The sequence below is a fragment of the Delphinapterus leucas genome, chromosome 4 (assembly GCF_059928025.1).
Source record: "Delphinapterus leucas isolate spDelLeu-1000000601 "Yukka" chromosome 4, BTC_Dleu_Yukka2, whole genome shotgun sequence".
Lineage (NCBI taxonomy): Eukaryota > Metazoa > Chordata > Mammalia > Artiodactyla > Monodontidae > Delphinapterus > Delphinapterus leucas.
Window position 1 is genome coordinate 141,020,851 of NC_143132.1, and position 18,438 is coordinate 141,039,288.

Below are 18,438 nucleotides of genomic sequence, written 5' to 3' on the forward strand. Positions count from 1 at the left end.
TTGTGCCCTGACCCAATTTTCCCCACAAACCTTGTGTTTTTTATCACGCAGGTTTTTTTATAGTGCGGTGATTTTTAGGAATATGTCTGTCACACAGCAGAACTGTCAGTACTGCCATCTTATTGTCCAGAGTTACCAAATGACCGAGTCCGGAGCTCCTAACACTGTAGACCTTCCAGAAACTCTCCTCCCACCCCTGGAAATGTTCAACATCCTTGTTCTGTCCCTGCCCCTCTGACCACTCCTTCTGTGTCTCTTACACAGCTTCCCTCTGCTTATTATTATCTGCAGTGTTGCTGTGATGTTTTCATCTCATTTAGCTTTAAAATTCCTCCCTCAGAGATGTAGACATTCTTTCATCTCAGCTGCTACCTTGGTGCAGAAAACTTCCGATTTTCCAGCCCTAGAACCAAGCTTTCCCACGGTTTCTAGCTGCTGCTACAGATCCTCAAAAGACTGCCCCGTTCACTGCCAACTCCTCTGCTCAGCTGGGGCGGAACTCCACTTCCGGGATGAGTTAACACCTTAGAGACACAGTGTAAACCTGGAAAAGCTTTGCAGCGGTCGGGTGCGGCACAGCCTCCTCGTCTGTCCGGTTTACCCTCTTTGTCTTTGGCTCTTCCTTCTGTGCCCACAGCACATCAGTCACCGGGTCCTGCTCTGTCCTTCCCGATGTACCCTCTCTAGCCCATCTCTCTTTCCCAGCCGCCCTGCGTCCTGCCCCCCTTTCATACCCCCATCCCCCATTCCTTCCTTACTCTTTGTTCAGAGCCTGAAATTCTACCTTGATCACAGCACATCTCAGCTTAAAATCGTAATTCCGGGGGCTTCCCTGGTGGCGCAGTGGTTGGGAGTCCGCCTGCCAATGCAGGGGACACGGGTTCGCGCCCCGGTCTGGGAAGATCCCACATGCCGCGGAGCGGCTGGGCCCGTGAGCCATGGTCGCTGAGCCTGCGCGTCCGGAGCCTGTGCTCCACGACGGGAGAGGCCACAGCAGTGAGAGGCCTGCGTATCGGAAAAAAAAAAAAATCGTAATTCTGTATCGCATCCAATCTGGCCCTTTTCTAGCCACGTTCCCTACTTTCCTCTAACGCAAGTGGAAATGTCTAGAGAGCCTAACGATACTGCACATGGATCTCTGTCCTGGCGCCTGCCATCACACCCGCAAGGGGGTCGGTATGTGGCAGCGGCCACGTACACTCCTCTCTACGTATTCATTAACAATCCAGTAGTGTTTTCTAAATGGCAGAGTTCTTTCCTTTTTTGAAAAAATGTTATGTTTTAACTGAAGTGTAGCTGGTTTACAATGTTATGTTAGTTTCAGGTGTACAGCAAAGTGATTCAGTTATACGTATATATGCTGTATATATATTCTTTTTCATATTCTCTTCCATTATAAATTATTATAAGATATTGAGTGTAGTTCCCTGTGCTGTACAGTAGGTTCTTGTTTATCTATTTTATACATAGTAGTGTATGTATATTAACCCCAAACTCCTAATTTATCCCTCTGCCCTTTCCCCTTTGGTAACCATAAGTTTGTTTTCTGTCTTTGGGTCTATTTCTGTTGTGTATATAAGTTCATTTGTATCATTTATTTTTTAGATTCCACATATAAGTGATATCATTTGATATTTGCCTGGCAGAGTTATTTCTCTCATTTTTCTATTTTATAGGTTGTTTTTCTGTAATTTTCTATAATTTGCATGGTGAAAAATGTAGAAGTCAGGTTTCATGAGGAAACTAGGACAGATTACTCTGGAAGCGGTTTTTTGTTTATAGAGTGTTTTCCTAGTGACCTTGCTGGAAGGGACGCTGACCTGGAACACCTCAGCCCCGGTGGGGTGCCCGCACGGCGGCCTGTGTGAGGTGGAGGGGCTTTAACTGCAGCCTGCAGCTGCCTAAAGACCGCCACCGCTGTGCAACTTTTATGCCCCAGTTCAAATGTGTGATTTTTATATTATTTTCAAGTATTAAAAAGCTATGTTGTAATTCCCAACAATAACTTTATAAATGGTTTCTCTTCCATTAGTTCAACTCTGTGACATTTTGCTGTACTTGGAAGCTTTCGCGAAAGGAAACGTTACCTCTGCATTTCAATTTAGAAGGCTCCGATCCCAGAGTTCCCGCATTTGGTTCAAAAATTCTTCACCCATACAGTAATAATTATTGTAAAGTGTTAAAGACAAAAGTAGCATTGTTAATTGAGGACGTTACTTTCAAGAACACAGAAAAAAAGCACCAAAGCTGACAGATTCCAGAGGGAATTTCGTTTTTATTTTCTCTACGTTCTCAGCGTTGGTGAACAGACGCACTTTGTAGGGCTGTGTAGCACAGGTTGCAAGACAGAAAATAAAGAAACAGTCTACAGAAATCTAGTAATATAAAATATATTAATATAGTAATAGTTCTCATAATCACGCCTATAAACAGAGACGTTTGCCTTATACTAACATGGGGAATTACTTTCAAAACAGGGCATTCTTACAGAAGGCATTTCTGGTTTCCTTCCAGCTTAATAAAATATGAATTTTAATTTTTACTTTGCCTTTAGTTGAAACTTCCTACTTTCCATCTTCTTGAGACCTATATTAAAACCTTATCTTAGGGGCTTCCCTGGTGGCACGGTGGTTAAGAATCCGCCTGCCAAGGAAGGGTTCACGGGTTCGAGCCCTGGCCCAGGAAGATCCCACATGCCAAGGAGCATCTAAGCCCATGCGCCACAACTACTGAGCCTGCGCTCTAGAGCCCGTGCTCCGCAACAAGAGAAACCACCGCAATGAGAAGCCCGCACACCGCAACGAAGAGCAGCCCCTGCTCGCCGCAACTAGAGAAAGCCCACCTGCAGCAACGAAGACCCAACGCAGCCAAAAATAAATAAATAAAATTATTTTTTAAAAAACAAACAAAAAACCTTATCTTAGAGTTGATCGAATTTATGAAATGGGTTTCTGGGCTATGTTAAATCTATAGATTATCCTCATGCATTTGTTCCAGAAATTTAGGAGGTACTGTTAACTGGACGCTCATGTGAAATCCGTTAACAACAGCTATTTGAAAGCATCTTGTACTCTGTAAACAATATGAGGGTCCAGGTGGTAAGTTACCCGGGCCGGCGGCGGGAGAGACTCGCACCAGTGCGTTTAAAGTGAATCGATGAAATGTGCATTAACGCAGATCATGCCCATAAAACCAGTCACTCTACCGGGCCTTGCGTTATAGTCACGTATTAACGTAATGTATACAGAGAAAACAAGATAACTTAAAGCAGTTTTTCCCTTTGACTCTTCTCTTGATGTCACTCCCCACGTATTTGCTTTTGTCTAGTCTGAGATGCTTATTCTAGTGGTTTCACATGAAATATAAATGATTTCTGTTCTTTAATAATGAATTGGTCAGTGGAGCCAAGTAAACTGTTAAATGTTGTCATTGGAAAAAATGTTTTCCCAAAGTGCTTTATAGAAATATGACTTTATAAAAACACACTTCTGGGCCCGTGTCAGTAGCTGAGATGACGCTACATATTGTGTGTAACACCTGTCGGGAGCCAGGACGTTCCCTGATGCTTCTGTCCATCCTCCTGGTTGGAATGCACTTTCCTCCTGTTCAGCTGCTGCCCGTGGTCAAGACCTTCCTGGTATCGTGGAAACAGCAGAGGCTTTGAGTCAAACGGAATCCCCGTCCCCCTGTTCACTAGTTATAGCCCTTTGCTCATCACAGCAGGTGACCTTGGGAAAGTGGCTTTGCTCTGGGGTCATCAGTGTTCACATCTGTGAAAGCAGCACCACCAACACCCACCTCCCGTGGACTTTGGTGAGCATTAGAGGAAATGGAGGACGCCAAGTACATACCCGATGCCAAGGAGGCGTTGAAATACTTCCATTTTGACTCATTCAGCCAACACTTGTACTGTTTATAATTGCACCTCGTTACAGAGTGGCAGACCCAGACCAAGTGGCAGCACCCCTAGATCTGATGGTGCCTCCACGGTCTCCCTGCTGTGTCCGCAGTGCATTCAGTCATAGTTGTCAGCTGTGCGAGAACAAGACCTCAGCCAGCCGGGTAGGCAGGCAGGGAGGCCCGGCCTGGCCTGGTCCTGCCCTCTCGGCCCACTGGACCTTTAACCGAGTGCGCTTACAGGAGCCCACAGGCCAGAGAGTCCCCTGAACAACACCTAGACAGGCCCTTTACTCGAGGAGAACTCACACGAATATTGCAGGAGTGGAGGGTTAATGGACTCAATCTGTGGGCAAGAATATAAACTTAATTATAAATATGTACCCTGCAACTATAAAAAGATATAAACTGGCAGTTCCTCCTCCCAGAGGGAATGATGCGCTCATTCCATGACAGGTGTGGGGAAGTGAATCATCTCTGCTGAGGTCTGGGTGGGTTTTCTTTCTTCCTGTGTCTGAAAGTTGCTGATTGGTTAGCAGGTACCCGCCTCTCCTGGGCTGACTGCCTCTGGAATCCCCTCTGATACGCTCTGCAGGGACCTGCCGCTGGTCACTTCCATACCCGGGGGGCTGGCTTTTCACTGTGTTTGCATCCTTCACCTGGGGTGTTAGCCACCTTCATAATTTATATACTGCACATAAGTCGGGGGACACATTCACCCCCATTACCGGGAGAAGGACTTAGTATTGAACTGTCCCGCTACCCTGCCCTGGCTTAGGAGCATCTCACTGTCACGCCCAGGAGCACGTGGGCAGCGGTGGCACTGCCACGTTTTATGTGATTACTGTTTGCTCGTGGCCCCGGGTCATTCTGCTCTTCATGCGTTCTCAGCACCGACCTCAGGGTCCCACACATGCAGCCTCAGCGCATGACTGTCCCCAGAGTAAAGGATCAGTCCTCCGGCATCACAGAGCACAGGGGCAGGGCAGCGTCCTTCTCTAGCCCCTGGAGGTGCACGTGCGTTTCTGAAGCCTTTCGTGTCTTTTACAGTTAAAAGGTGCAGCACTCTTTAACCTTTGGCAATACTTTAAACTGGAAGGTGCTTCTTGAGTAATAGTGTGATTTGTTGTTCCTCTGAGCTTCTTCACACCAGGCTTGTCAACAAAACTAGTAATGGGTGTGTAAAACATTGCCAATGAGAACAGGACAGGAAGGCACACTCACTCAGCTAATTGGGGGCTTCCAGGAGGAGCTCTGCTGGGCCCCCGGGTGAGCGCGGAGTCCACTGCGACTTCACCATTGGCAAGTTCCAGCCGCAAGCATCCTCTCCTCTAATCCCCACAATGTTATAAGCCCTCATAATGTCTTTTATTCAGCTCAGTCTACAGGTAGGAAATTATGGCTCCATGATGTTTAATACCTTGTCCTAGATGACAAAGCTGAGGAACCCATGTAAATCCGTGCTCGTTCTGCGCCTACCCCAGCCCGGATGTGGATCTGTTTTGACCACCTTCGCCCGTAGGCTGTTGGGATGCGTGAGTCTGGCCTTAATACTGCTGTTTTGTTCTCTTGCTTTCCTTCTGTTACTGCTCCTGTCCTGCCCACTTGTCTCATGACTAGGTTCATTTTGTTGCTTTTTCCCCCTGTCTGAATGGTGGCGGCACGGTTGGCCAGTTCTTTGATACTGAGCTGTGACAACCGCCATCCCTGCTGGGGGAAGTCCTTGCTTTGTGATGCCTCTCGTTGGCTCGGCTCAGAGCTGAAGAAGGTTACTGATGATGGTATGAACCTTTTCAGTATGCAAATTATGTAATGGTACAAATGACTTTCTGTCAGTGTAATTGAGTTCTGAACGATTCATTTTTATCACTGCCTGTTCAATATGTCAAGCTGTAAAGTGGAATATTTAAATTTGCAGGAATGACTCAGATCTTGAAGAACGAATGTGAAAATACCGAACTCCTAAGTGGGAGCCGTGCCCCTGGGCTGTGCACTTCCTGAAGACAGGGGCTGTGTCCTGTAGGTCACCCTGCCCCCCCATTTCTGCTCAGCGGCTGCCCACAGGACACCTCCCATGAATAATGAATGAAGGCATAAATGAACACCTGCTTTGGCCTTCAAACCTCACAGTGTTTACAGTAATTTTCTTAGAACAGTGGAAGTTGATAAATGCTGTGTGACTCACTTTAAGAATCTGGTGTACTTCTTAAGAGGCGTGTTGATTATGCTTTAGTTTAAATAAGTATAACTAATAAAATATGGTGTTCTTCGAGTTATATAACTAATCCAACCTATGTATATTTAGTTTCTATAAAATAATTATTAAGGCAAAAAACAATGATGGATTGGTATTTGTTATACAAAATAGAATGGCCCTGTAAAAGAGATGAGTAATATTATCGTGTGAAATATTTAAATACAAAAAGCTTATAATCAACAGGGGCCTACTGTAGAGCACAGGGATCTCTACTTACTATTCTGTAATAACCTATATGGGAAAAGAATCTGAAAAAGAATAGATACATGTATATGTATAACTGAATCACTTAGCTGTTCACCTGAAAATAACACAACATTGTAAATCAGCTATACTCTGATATAAAATAAAAATTAAAAACGAAAACAAAAAGCTAGAGTCTGCAGTTATGGCAAGGATCATAATTGTCCCCGTTTGAGCCATGAGAACTGAATCTGGCCATCCCATTTTCATAGTGATTTTAGAGCCAAAAAGTTTACTTCAGACAGATCTTTCCCCAGCATTTTGGTGAGTAAAATAATCGGTCAGCTGTACCCTGTTCCTTTTTCTTAATTCAGGCGCGGCTCCTAAAATAAGCACATGCAATTTAGAACAAGAACTCAACACTGAATTTTTTAAATCACTGATAGACACGTTAAAACTACTTGTTTGAGAGATAGCATTAGTGATGCATCAAAGAAATGCTGTTTTTTGATCCTCAACCTAAGCTTTAAACTGATTCAGATGGAGGCATCTTGGCTGAGGTGAGAAAGGCATGTAGGTGCTGGAGCTTTCCATAAGGTGACGCAGGAGGTTTTGTTAAAATGAAGGACAGATTGGATGTGCACACATATTTATTTGTAGCTTTTCACACTGAAACGAGCTCAGGTACTGGCTTGAGGTTCAAATCCAGTGTTGTGCAAGCCTAACCACCCGAGGAATATACTCATCACAGTCTGGTCTAAGCCCTTGTGTGGGGAGGTGTGACTGTATCATTTAACATGTACACACATGAACTTGAGTAGTGGGACGTCAGATGGAGGGACGAGTCGCCGCATCCCATCAGCCGCGTTGGGGGAAGAGCCTCGCGCCTGAGAGCGGACCCTCCTGTGTCCAGCTGTCTGTGTGACCTCCTGTCTGGATGTTTCCTCTGCAGATGATCCAGTCCCTCAAGGCGTTGATTGAAAATGCAGACGCTGTGTATGAAAAGATTGTACACTGTCAGAAAGCAGGTGAGTGAGAATTTGTTTCTTTTCTTTAAAATAAAGTTAGTAGTTTGCCCCTGAGCTATTTCACCTTTTTGATACTATATCAAGAAAACCAGATATAAAAAGTATTTATTCATGGCTAAAGAAAATACTAATTCACTGGTTCTCAAGCCTGGATAATAGACTCACCTGGGGGGAGCTTTTACAATATATTGACATGGTCTGGGGTGTGGCTTAAGCGTTCATAGCTGTTAAAGGTTCCCAAGCATTTCTAAGCCACAGCCCAGATTGAGACCCTCTGCGCTAAATCTCTTCCACCTCCGTGGGCACCAGTTACAGCCTCTTGAAATTGTTAATGCACTGGCATTTCCACATGCTGAGGAATTCATTCATTTCACAACCAAATGCTATACTAGATTACAAAATTCAACTTACATAAACAACCGTCTCAGTAATTTTTAGCTGTGATAAAACCAAAAAGTCAAGTGTTCTGCATTGTAATAAGAATAGGCAAAATGCAATTCTTTCAATTTTCAAATTTTGAGTGTCAATTTGGAAGGTTCTAATGTGGAGAATATTTGTAATTCATAAATAAGAGTATCTGTCCTTAATTTGTAGGGTTTTTGGTTTCTGTTCTTTCAAATCAAGAGGCCATAACTGTTACCTAGCCGTAAAAAAAAGTCATCTCTTATCTCAGAAATGAACTCGTTTAAAATAGATGAAAGGCAAAGATACATGCGACAATTTCTCTTTTGGTGTTTATGGAAGAATATGCACGTTAGTGACTAATCAAGAGACAAAAATCCTCATCTTGTTAGCAAAATATTATTAGCAAAGTAATCTTTCTACTTCTAGCCCTTTCTGGGACACTTACGACCACAATTAAAGCAAGTTACGTCAAATACCACTTTTTATCATGTCACTACCCTATACAAAATCATTGAGTAGCTGACCAAATCTAAACTTCTAACTTCCTATGCAAAGTCATTGCCAACTGGCCCACCCACTTTGCCAATGTTATATTAAAAAGTATTAATTAAGTCATCTGTTCATTTATTTAATAAATATGTTTTGAACTTGTACTATGCCTAAGATACTTGTAAGAGCTGTTACATACCAAAATATTTTTAAAAAATAAGCAAGATTGGTTTTTGTCTTCTAGAACCTTCAAATCAAACAGGACGTATGGAAGTAACCACGCACAGTCAGACGCATTGAGTACTTACTGTGTGTGACTCAGGAGCCTGAACTCGGCTTGTGAGGCAGTGGGGAACCCCTGGTTTTTTAGTGGAAGGGGAGAGAAGCTGAGCTTTCAGGTGACCATCATAATAGCTGTGTGCAGAGGACTGTTGTGGGCAGGACCCGCTGGAGGTTGTCGGGAACAGTGAGGAAGATGTGAGGTTGTTCGTGCAGCCGGGCTTTGGGCTGCCCCGCCTCCTCTGCCATCCCCTGTGTGTTTCCACTTAGATTTCCACAAGGTAGGACCTCTGTCTCCCTCCACTCTGCCAGTCTTTCCTTGTCTTCTTCTCATCTCATTAGTCTCCCAGGGGTTTTCCTGATTCTGGGATGTGTGTTCGGACCCATTCCATTCAGCCCTTCAGACGTGTATCTGGTTCAGCCGATCAAGCCTCCTCGGTCACTGTGTCTTTTATTAACGTGTCCCATCTTCCAAACGGGACAGTGACCTCCTGTGCACCAGGCTTGCATGCTGAGTGACTCTCTGTTTTACCCGTGACATCTGTTCTAACATCTGCACAGCAGAGTCGCTCAGATACTAACTGGCTAAATGTGATTTGACTTTTATGAAGTATTCGATTCTATTAAATGCATGTATTGCTATGAGAATTGTGGACCGTTAGAATCTGAAACCACAATTTATCGGAAAAAAAGAACTGGCTATTCATTTAACAATTTGAGTTATTGGCAATTCTTTGCAACTTCCTTGGCTTATGAAATTTGATAACGTCTAGCATCATGCAGCTTCATGTTGTTTTTCTGTTCGATTTCAGTAAGGGATATATTTGCTTGTATTTGAAAAGCTGAAGAGTCTTGTCTGTTAAGGGCTTTGCTTGGGGAGGTAGGAGTGGGGACAACCGCTGTGTAATGGTCTGAGTTGCTTCGGGTTGAAAGCCCTTCAGAAGCACATAACGATCATCTCCCGGTTTCATAATTACTGCCGACCGCCTACACAGCCCTTCTGTTGTCCCAAGTGCTTATTTTAGAGTCTCTTGATCTTTGTTTCTTATGTTTACAGTTATCGTAAGGCATATCGTTCTTAGTCATCTGAAGAGTTGCTCATTTGTGTTGGGCTCAATAGCATTTGCGTAAGATCTTACTTTTGGTGAGTAATTGTTCTGCTTGCAGATCTTTAATCTTGCAATGACAAAGTGAAGGTATAGGTCACCAAAGTGCTGGAAGAGAGGATTATTTTAGAAGTATTCCACACTTTTAAACACAAACCTATATTCTAATTAGATAAACCTTCACGTAAATAACTGAAAATAAGGAGTTACACGCCACCCGCCTCCAGTCCCGTGTTGAAAAGTGCGCCTAGTTGGGACAGGTTCAGACTCCCCGCTGTGTAACTGATTTTTTTGGAGCTAGAAATGAGTCTGCTGAGGCCGTTATTGGGAGGAGAGACTGAGGCCGGTGAGGAACGCCGGTAAGTGAAGACCCACAGCCAAGGTGGGCCAGGAAGCTGCTCGCGCAGCAGACAGGGACCCAAAGGGACCAAGGAAGGGAGGTGAGAACAGCCAGGTGAGGGGCAGTTGGGGCAGGCTGTGTAGCCCACTCTTTTAAGACGAGAATATGCCAGCACAGAAGTTTGGTGGGTTAAAGGGAAATCTTAATAAGAAAACCACGTTCCTAGGAATATGGAAGATCCAGTGAAGAGGCGAAGAGAAAGATGCTAAAAGATGAGCCCAGGATAAAGGATGCAGGAAGTGAGGGGGGCAGGAATCAAGCGTGGCTGTGAAACACTTGACCTTTGGAAAGGGAGAGCCGTGGCGTGTGGACGCATCCTGGGGTGGAGGAGTGTTTTCCACTGAGAAGGGGGGGTGGCGCCGGCTCTTGGGTGTGGTAGAAGGGGGGACAGGAAGGGCAGGATGTGGAGCATTTGCTCAGAGCCAGAGGCCAGTGGTGCCAGCGACAGGGACGGACTGAATGTTGGGATCGCGGGGAGGGATGTGGGATGAGTGGATCCAGGCTGCCGTGCGAGTGAGAAAGACAGAGAAGTGGTGGATGGTACGGCCGTGCGGGAACGGGTCTGTGTGAAGTAACGAGCACACGTCCTACTGGGTCTAAAAAATGCTTGTTCTCCCAGGAAGTATCCAAGTGGGTGATGGAAAGGAACACACACGGGGGCGGGGGCAGGGCCGGAATCTCCAGAGGGAGAAGCATTGTAAAAGTTCATACAAGTTCTTTTTCAAAAGTTTACAAAAGCTGATAAAAGATTAGCCGGATTCTTTCAGGGGAAACATCTTTTCCACTTTCTGATGTCTAGCTCTTTCTCTCCTTCAGTGGCCCCAAAACAGAAGCCTGTGTTTGAATTTTAGTTAGTCACTGAATCGATCTGTTCCGTAAAGAATAGGAAGATGATCTAGGAGGTAGTCCAGACTGCTTTGCTTCGGTGCATTGGATGTTTTCATCAGGTGAATTTAAATGGAAAAGCATTTGTTCTCTGGGAAGAAAAAAAGAAGTCAATGACTTATTTCCTGCCAATAGCTTACTTCCTGTCCAAGGTGGTGCATTAACACATGCATTGAAGGTCCACTCCTTTCTGAGCCTCATTAAAATGACAGCAGGGTTTGTTTTTTTTTTAATAAAAAACTTACAAGGACAAAGAAAATGGGAGCAACAAAATTTTGGAAACAGGAAAAGGAAAGTTGACTTAGCTGACTCAAGAAGGCTGAGCCTGAAGCTGGTGGGGATGGGGGCACAGTCTGACTTCGTGGAGACCCCAGCAGGCTGGGACCCGGTGGCAGGAGATGCCTCTGGGGGTCGGGGTAGAGGTGGGAATAAAAGGGGAGAGCTGTCCGAAAGCTGGATTCAGGAGCAGCTAGGTCCCAGACGGCCGAGAGTCCTGACGGTGGGGAGCTTGAAAATAGCCAAATTCTCATCCTTCATCTGGGCAGTTTAACAAGTAATGCCTGGGGCAAAAAATCTAAACAGTATATGCCTGTTACTTAGCAATAGGGGCATAGATACTCAAAAAGGAAACAAACTCAGCTAAAGGGGTTGAATGTTAACCGCTTCTGGAGAGGGGGGATTGGTGACAACTCTTTATCTTTAAACTAGGTGTATGCATCCTTCTGCCAAACATTAAATCACTGCTAAATTTAAACTTAATTTAATTTACTAAGTTTAAGAAAGAGGAAGGAAGGGATGGAGCGGTGGAAGCTGCGACAGGAATCCTTGACTTGCGTGGTCCTGGAGGAGGCGTGGCCACGCCCACCAGGCTTGGGGCCAGGTGGGTGAGGCAGGTGCTTACCGCCCGGGACTCCTGCCACCCTGGCTTTCTGGGCAGGCCAGGTGCAGAGGTGGTGTCTGCACCCAGTGGGTGAGAGCCTGGCTCCTCTTCTGGCAGGAGAGTCGGGTCCCTGCTCTTTCCAAATAAAAGTAGAAGCTTCTATTCTGAAAGCTCTGAGGGGCTCCCATGCATGGCAGGGGTGCATCATTACTGAGTAAAGTGGGATGGAAGGCAGCTTTCAAAATAACAAAAGCTTTAATTGCCCTTCATTTTAATCTGCTTACTGGAAATTTTTCTGTAATGGATTCTACACATCTCTGCTTTCTTAAATTGGGCTGCCAAAAGTAATTTGAACTTGCGATGACCCAGGGTGGTTATTTGCTGTGGTTAATGCAGCGATGCCCCCAGGAGCCTTACGTTTTCAGGGCCCTTACGCTGTGCACTGGGGCTTCCTGTTCAGATCCCATCCCAGGGGTCATAGTTTAGTTCCATCTCCTCTCCTTCGGCTTTCACTCCCTACTGCTCCTACAGTTCGTGCTGCATTTCCCACCGCCTGTTTGTACATGACTCTTTTGTTCTCTTTCTGATTTGCTGCTTCTGGTCTGCCGGCCTTTCCCCTGGGACCAAGCTTGATAGATTTATCTTACCTCAAAGCAGAGAGAGCCTGACGCGTCCGTGTGAGGAGAACAAGCAGGATGCCAGGCAGACCTACATGACATTGCTCAGAGGCCTCTGTTGTTCTGCAAACTCCTGGGATTGCAGTGTGTTCTTAGCAGGGAAGGTTTCCGGATAAGTAACCTGTCACCATCCATCACTTGCTTTGCTCACATCATTGTCTGGCTCAACACAGCAAACGTAAAATCATCTGTACGAGTCATTCTGAAAACACTTCACAGTGTTCCGTTAACAGTGTTTGCAAAAGGAAGCCTGGGAGCCTATAACTTTTGTCTTCGCTTATGTCAGGCTGTTTCTCAGCCCCAATTTACAGAAGTAAGGGGTTCTTCCCTGGGGATCCAGCACAGGCTCCTGGGCCCCCTGTACCATGTCTTGCTGTGTGGTATTACATTAGTCACTCGACTTCTCTCTGGCTCATTTTCCTCCTTGTAAGTGACAGTGAGTTGTATGCGTCCCCGATAGCCCCACGGGTTCGAGAATACAGTGACCTCAGATCAGTTGCCTAAGGAGCAATTTTGGAACGGCCTGATTACAGTCACCTGAAAAGAGAAGATCAAATAAGCAGTCCCACGCGATGGCACGGATGTCTGTCAGCGTGTCAGCGTGCGTTTCAAGGGGGAGAGTTAATGCCTCACTTTGAAGGTGAAGAGTGACCTCTCTGAAGGTGAGACACGTGAACCCTTAACTCCTTTGGGACCCTCGGCCTCTTTCCTCTTCTAAGAATCACCAGATGCTCTCCCGGGCACTTTAATTAACTAACAGTGAAGCCACAGAAGCCAAGAAGTAGCAAGGTCATTGTCGGTGGGCCAGCCTGCCCCCCGCCCCATCCTTCTTAATTCCCTCAAAAGGAACCTTTGCTGATGGTAAGGGAGGGTAGAGGGATGATCACAAAAGTGACAACTAGGCCAACTCAGGCAGGAAGGCTAAACAAGCAGGCAGTCTGTAGGAACCAGCTGTCTCACCACACCCCACCGTCTCAGGTGCCCATTACCCCATCCTGCCTTCAGACGACCACATAGCTGTCATCGCAGCAGGATTTCCTACAAGTGTGGTCAGAGCCTCCTAGGGACACTTGTGTAAAGTGCAGTTTCTTTGCTTCGCCCCCCACTATTGAATCCTGGAGGTTGGGGCCCAGGAATTTGCATTTGAACGAGAAGCTCTCTTTAGAGGGTGGAGCAGAGAGGCCCCTCCTGGGTTCATGCTCACCTCTGAGCCTCTCCCCACCCCTCCCTGCCCTGCAAAGGGTGACTGCTCCGTGCCTGCCTGCCGGATTGATGAGAGCGATTCCTTCTTCCCAGCACGGCTTTCACTGGTGACATTTCCCAGTGCCAGGAGTGAAGGGGAGGCAGATGGGCGGATGTGTGACCTCCCTGGATATCTGTCCTGTGCGCAGATCCCAAAGCTGTGCTTTCTTGTCACTTCTTCCTCTGCCTCCTCCTTCCCTGTAAACCCAGAGTCTCTGAACGCATCACTTTTCATCTTAATGGCAACTCGCAGGCTTCCTGGTGGCACAGTGGTTGGGAGTCGGCCTGCCAAAGCAGGGGACACAGGTTCAAGCCCTGGTCCGGGAAGATCCCACATGCCGTGGAGCAACTAAGCCCGTGTGCCACAACTACTGAGCCTGTACTCTAGAGCCCGTGAGCCACAACTCCTGAGCCCACATGCCACAACTACTGCAGCCCGTGTGCCTAGACCCCGTGCTCTGCAGCAAGAGAAGCCACTGTGATGAGAAGCCCGTGCACTGCAATGAAGAGTAGCCCCTGCTTGCCGCAAATAGAGGAAGCCCGTTCACAGCAATGAAGACCCAATGCAGCCAAAAACAAACAAACAAACAAATAAATAAATGGCAACTCTCAGCAGCTCAGCAGATTATCTTCTGGGGAGGGGTCAGGCTTCCTTCAACTCTGGTGCTCCCATAAAAATCATTTTTGTTATTATTTCATTATACTTGTTTATTAAATTTGAGAAAAACCACAAGTCAAGTAAAGTCCACAGTAAATTAAATCACCTTTCTCAAATACCAGAAGGTTTTATACACACACACACACACACACACACACACACACACACACACATATCTGATTAGGTATTCTTGGATTTAACATGAAGTAAATAGCCTAGATGGTCTCTAAGGCTTTTTCTGTCTTTCAAATTCTGTGGTATACAAATCATATGACATGATATGATATATGATATATGATATATGATATAACATAAATAAGGGACTGTAGTGGGTAAAGTGAACAAATGCATTCTAAGAATGTTTTAACAATATTTAGAGGTAAATCTTCTAAGAATAAGGAATTTGAAACAATTTTAATTAACCTGTATTCTTTCATTATAGGTCAGTGCCTTGTCAAAAATACGTCATTACGCGTGTTAACACAGTAAAGGAAAAATGCAGTCGCGCATCTGTGGAATGTGTTTAGTGTGTACTAAGTATTTATTAGAGGTGCAAAAACTAACGCACGGTCTCTGCTACCATTTAAAGTTATAAAACACAACCAAGCCAGTAGATTAGGCAACGGGTATAAGTGGAATCTGAGAGAGGGAGCAGGCCAGGGGTTTTGCTGGCAGGGAGCGGGTAGGGCTTGAACTAGGGGCTTGAGAGAGGCATGTACGGTCCGTGTGAGGAGAGCGGAGGGACAGGGCTTTTCTGGTGGGCCAGAGGGGAGAGGCTTCATCGTCCAGATGTGCTTTCCATGCCCATGACGTATGTTGTCCTGTCCGAAGGGAAATGTTTGCTTTGGGAAGCAGCAGAAATTAGGGTTGGAAGTAGAGATTGGGTTCTATGGCGGGAGCCTTTTAATTCAAGGATAAAGTGTTTGGCGTTGACTTCTAAGGCCAACATTGCCCAAAGCCTGATTTGAGGAACGCTAGTCATATGCTCCTGGGGCAAAGGGTTTCATCACCAAATCTTCATAACACAACGTATTCCCCTTTGGAGATTCTTAGGACACATCAACATGCTAAATGTTCCCTAGTTCAACTCAGCATTTCCCAAACCAAATGTATCTGGTTATAAAGCCCTTCTTTCAAGCTCTGTCTGCCAACGTCTTGAACACTTCTGGAATCTGCCATAGGCCGTGGGGTCATGAAATAGTTTGGGACAGGCCTGGGGACTCACTGACTGACCCATCTCTCTCCTGTGTCCTCCGTGTTCCAATAGTCCACACAGCACTGGAATGTGGGGGCCTGAGCTACTGGGGTAGGGGGAAGGTGATTGTGAAGGTCTGGTTCAGGCGTGCTGGGCCTGGGATCATGTAGGGTGGCTGTCCTGGTCCAGTCGGGCTGCTAGAACAAAGTATCACAGACCAGAGGGCTTAAAACTACAGAGACTTACCTCTCACAGCTAGGGAGGCTGGGACGTCCAGGATCGCGAGGTGAGGGCCCCTTTCCTGGTTCGGGGCTGGCACTTCCTTGCAGGGTCCTCACATGGTGGAAGGGGTAGAGCTTTAAAAGAGCACTAATCCCGTTCATGACGGCTCCATACTCCTGACCTAAGCACTTCCCAAAGGCCGCACCTCCTAACACCATCCCTTTGGGCATGAGGGTTGCAACATATGGATTGGGGTCGGGCAGGGGGACACCAAACAGACCATAGCAGAGGGTCAAATGGAAATAGCTAGCACGTTGTTGAAGCAACTGTAGCAAAGCTTGGGGTGGAGTGGCGTCTACAGATAGAATTAGTATCATCCAAATGGAGGAGTTATTTGAATGGATGAGTTCTTGGTTTTTTTTTAAATTAATTTTTATTGGAGTATAGTTGCTTTACGATGTTGTATTACTTTCTACTGTGCAGCAAAGTGAAACAGCTATACGTATACATACATCCCCTCTTTTTTGGATTTCCTTCCCGTTTAGGTCACCACAGAACATTGAGTAGATTTCCCTGTGCTATGGATGTGTTCTTTAACGAAGAAAGCGTTGGGAGGAAATCTAGGCAATCCCAGGATATGATTGCGAGTTTGTATTAATAATTCAGACCTGGATGTTTTACTTCAACCTCAAACCTTAAGAACAAGCCGGCACATCTGGGCCCCTGCCCTGCTCTACTTTTTTTTTTTTTTCCTATAGCAGTCATTACCTTCCAACCACAGTATCATTTGCTTATGTCCCTTGGTTATTGTGTGTCTCCTTCCAACTAGAATGTATACTCCTTGAGAGCAGGGAGCTTTGTTATTCATATCGTCTCCCACCGACGCCAAGAGCAGCGCCTTGCCAAAGCTGGCACTCAGTAAATATTTGTTGAATTGAATTGAACGTGGAATGCTACGGTTATTCGTCCATTTGTTTCTTCACAGACGTTTATCAGGGTCCTACTCTCACTCTGAGGGAGGCTGGGGACCTCACTTCCCCGCCCCAGGGCTCCAGGCCGAGCGCAGGAGAGGCGCAAGCAGAATCCTCACTGCACAGGGGACTTGGTCCTCCGGTGAGAGGACAGCACAGCCCGTGACTGACCCATCGGGTCAGCACGGAACCAGAGTTTTGGAGCTGCAGTTGAGTCAGGAAAGTGGTTTGGGAGTAAGGCTGGTGGGGCGGGAATTCCAGGCAGGAGAGGAGCCCCCCGCAGGGACAGCCAGGCGCGGGCCAGCAGTGGCCGCGGCACAGACGGGAGATAGCACAGACCCAGAAGCTGCAGCAAAACATTCAAACACACACACACACACACACACACACACACACACACACACAGCCCTTTGATGGATTAGACTGCATACAAAGAATTCTGTGTGCCAAAAAGGATCAGAAGCAAAGCTGCAACAACAACGAGAAACTAAGAAAAATATGTTAGCAATACGTATTAGGAAAGGCTAATATCCCTAACAACACAAGGAACTCCTAAAATCAGTCTGAAAAAGGCCAACAACCCTCATGTTTGTATTCTTTGCAAAGAATATGAACACAGTTCACAACAAGGGAAATTCAAAAGACTCTAAAATGAAAGGATGTCCAGACTCACCCATAAACGATGCAAACCTGCTACAGGTAGAGGGACAGTTATGAGCGCAGAGTCTAAACTCCGGCCTTCTCAAAGCTGAAGTCGAGTCATGGGAGACAGAAAATAAAAAAGCAAGTAAATACAACACTCACTGTGTCCGACAGTGGTGAGTTTTTTGGAATCAGTGAGGCAGAGAGGGGGACAGGGCGGGGGCAGGGGTGGGCAGCGGCTCTTTTCAATAAAGTGCTTAGCCAGGACCTCAGGGAACCGGTGACATCTGTGCAGGCATGATTGGAGGCAGAGAGCAAGCTTATCAGATATCTGGAAGGAGATTATTTCAGGAAGACGGGCCACCTGGCTACAGCGTTGGGAGCAAGGGGCCAGGAGGGCAGGAGCCAGGTGACAACGGGCCAGGCTGTTACGAGGACGCCAGCTCTGCTCTCAGAGAGATGGAAGCTCTTCCTGAGGGTCTGAGCAGAAGAGTGGCTGCATCCGATAAGCAGGGGGTAAGGGGTGGGGACGAAAGCAGGTGCTGGAGGACCACCCAGGAGGCTTTTGCAACCATCCAGGCCACTGAACGGCTTGATCTGGGGGGATCTGGGCGGTGGTGACGGCTATCAGGATTTATTCATGGATTGGACGTGGGGCAGGAGGAAAGAGGGCAGGACTGCAGGATTCTTGGTTGGGTTCTCTTTACCAAGATGGAGAGGACTGTGGGGAGAGGGTTTGAGACGGAAGATCAGAGGTTTGGATGTAGATGTGTTAAGTTTGGTCTGCCTGGTTGACTTCCAAGTCTAAAGTTCAGAGAGGGGTCCAGACTGGAGGCAATGAATTTGGAAGCCATGGGCACGAAAGAGGTCTTTGAAGCTTGGAGACCGAGCTCTTCTGAGCAGTGACAATGAATAGAGAAGATGGAGCCCTGGGCCTTCACCGTTTGGACGTTGGGGAGACACAGGAGGGCGACCCCGGAGGTTAGGGTGCAGCCAGACGGGTAGGAGGAGGACGCTGTGAT

At 46.5% G+C, this 18,438-nt stretch overlaps 1 protein-coding gene across 3 annotated transcripts in view; it reads left to right on the plus strand.

Moving 5' to 3' along the window:
• PLCL2 (phospholipase C like 2) overlaps positions 1 to 18,438 on the plus strand; it is a 195,898-nt gene that overhangs the window by 134,228 nt on the left and 43,232 nt on the right. For 2 of the 3 annotated variants that reach the window (XM_022561786.3, XM_089911181.1), the window contains exon 4: positions 7,290 to 7,365. In XM_022561786.3, the coding sequence (XP_022417494.2) occupies positions 7,290 to 7,365 (76 nt within the window). Of the gene's footprint in view, positions 1 to 2,032; positions 2,841 to 7,289; positions 7,366 to 18,438 lie in introns of those variants that run through there. The other variant, XM_022561787.3, reaches the window with a different exon arrangement.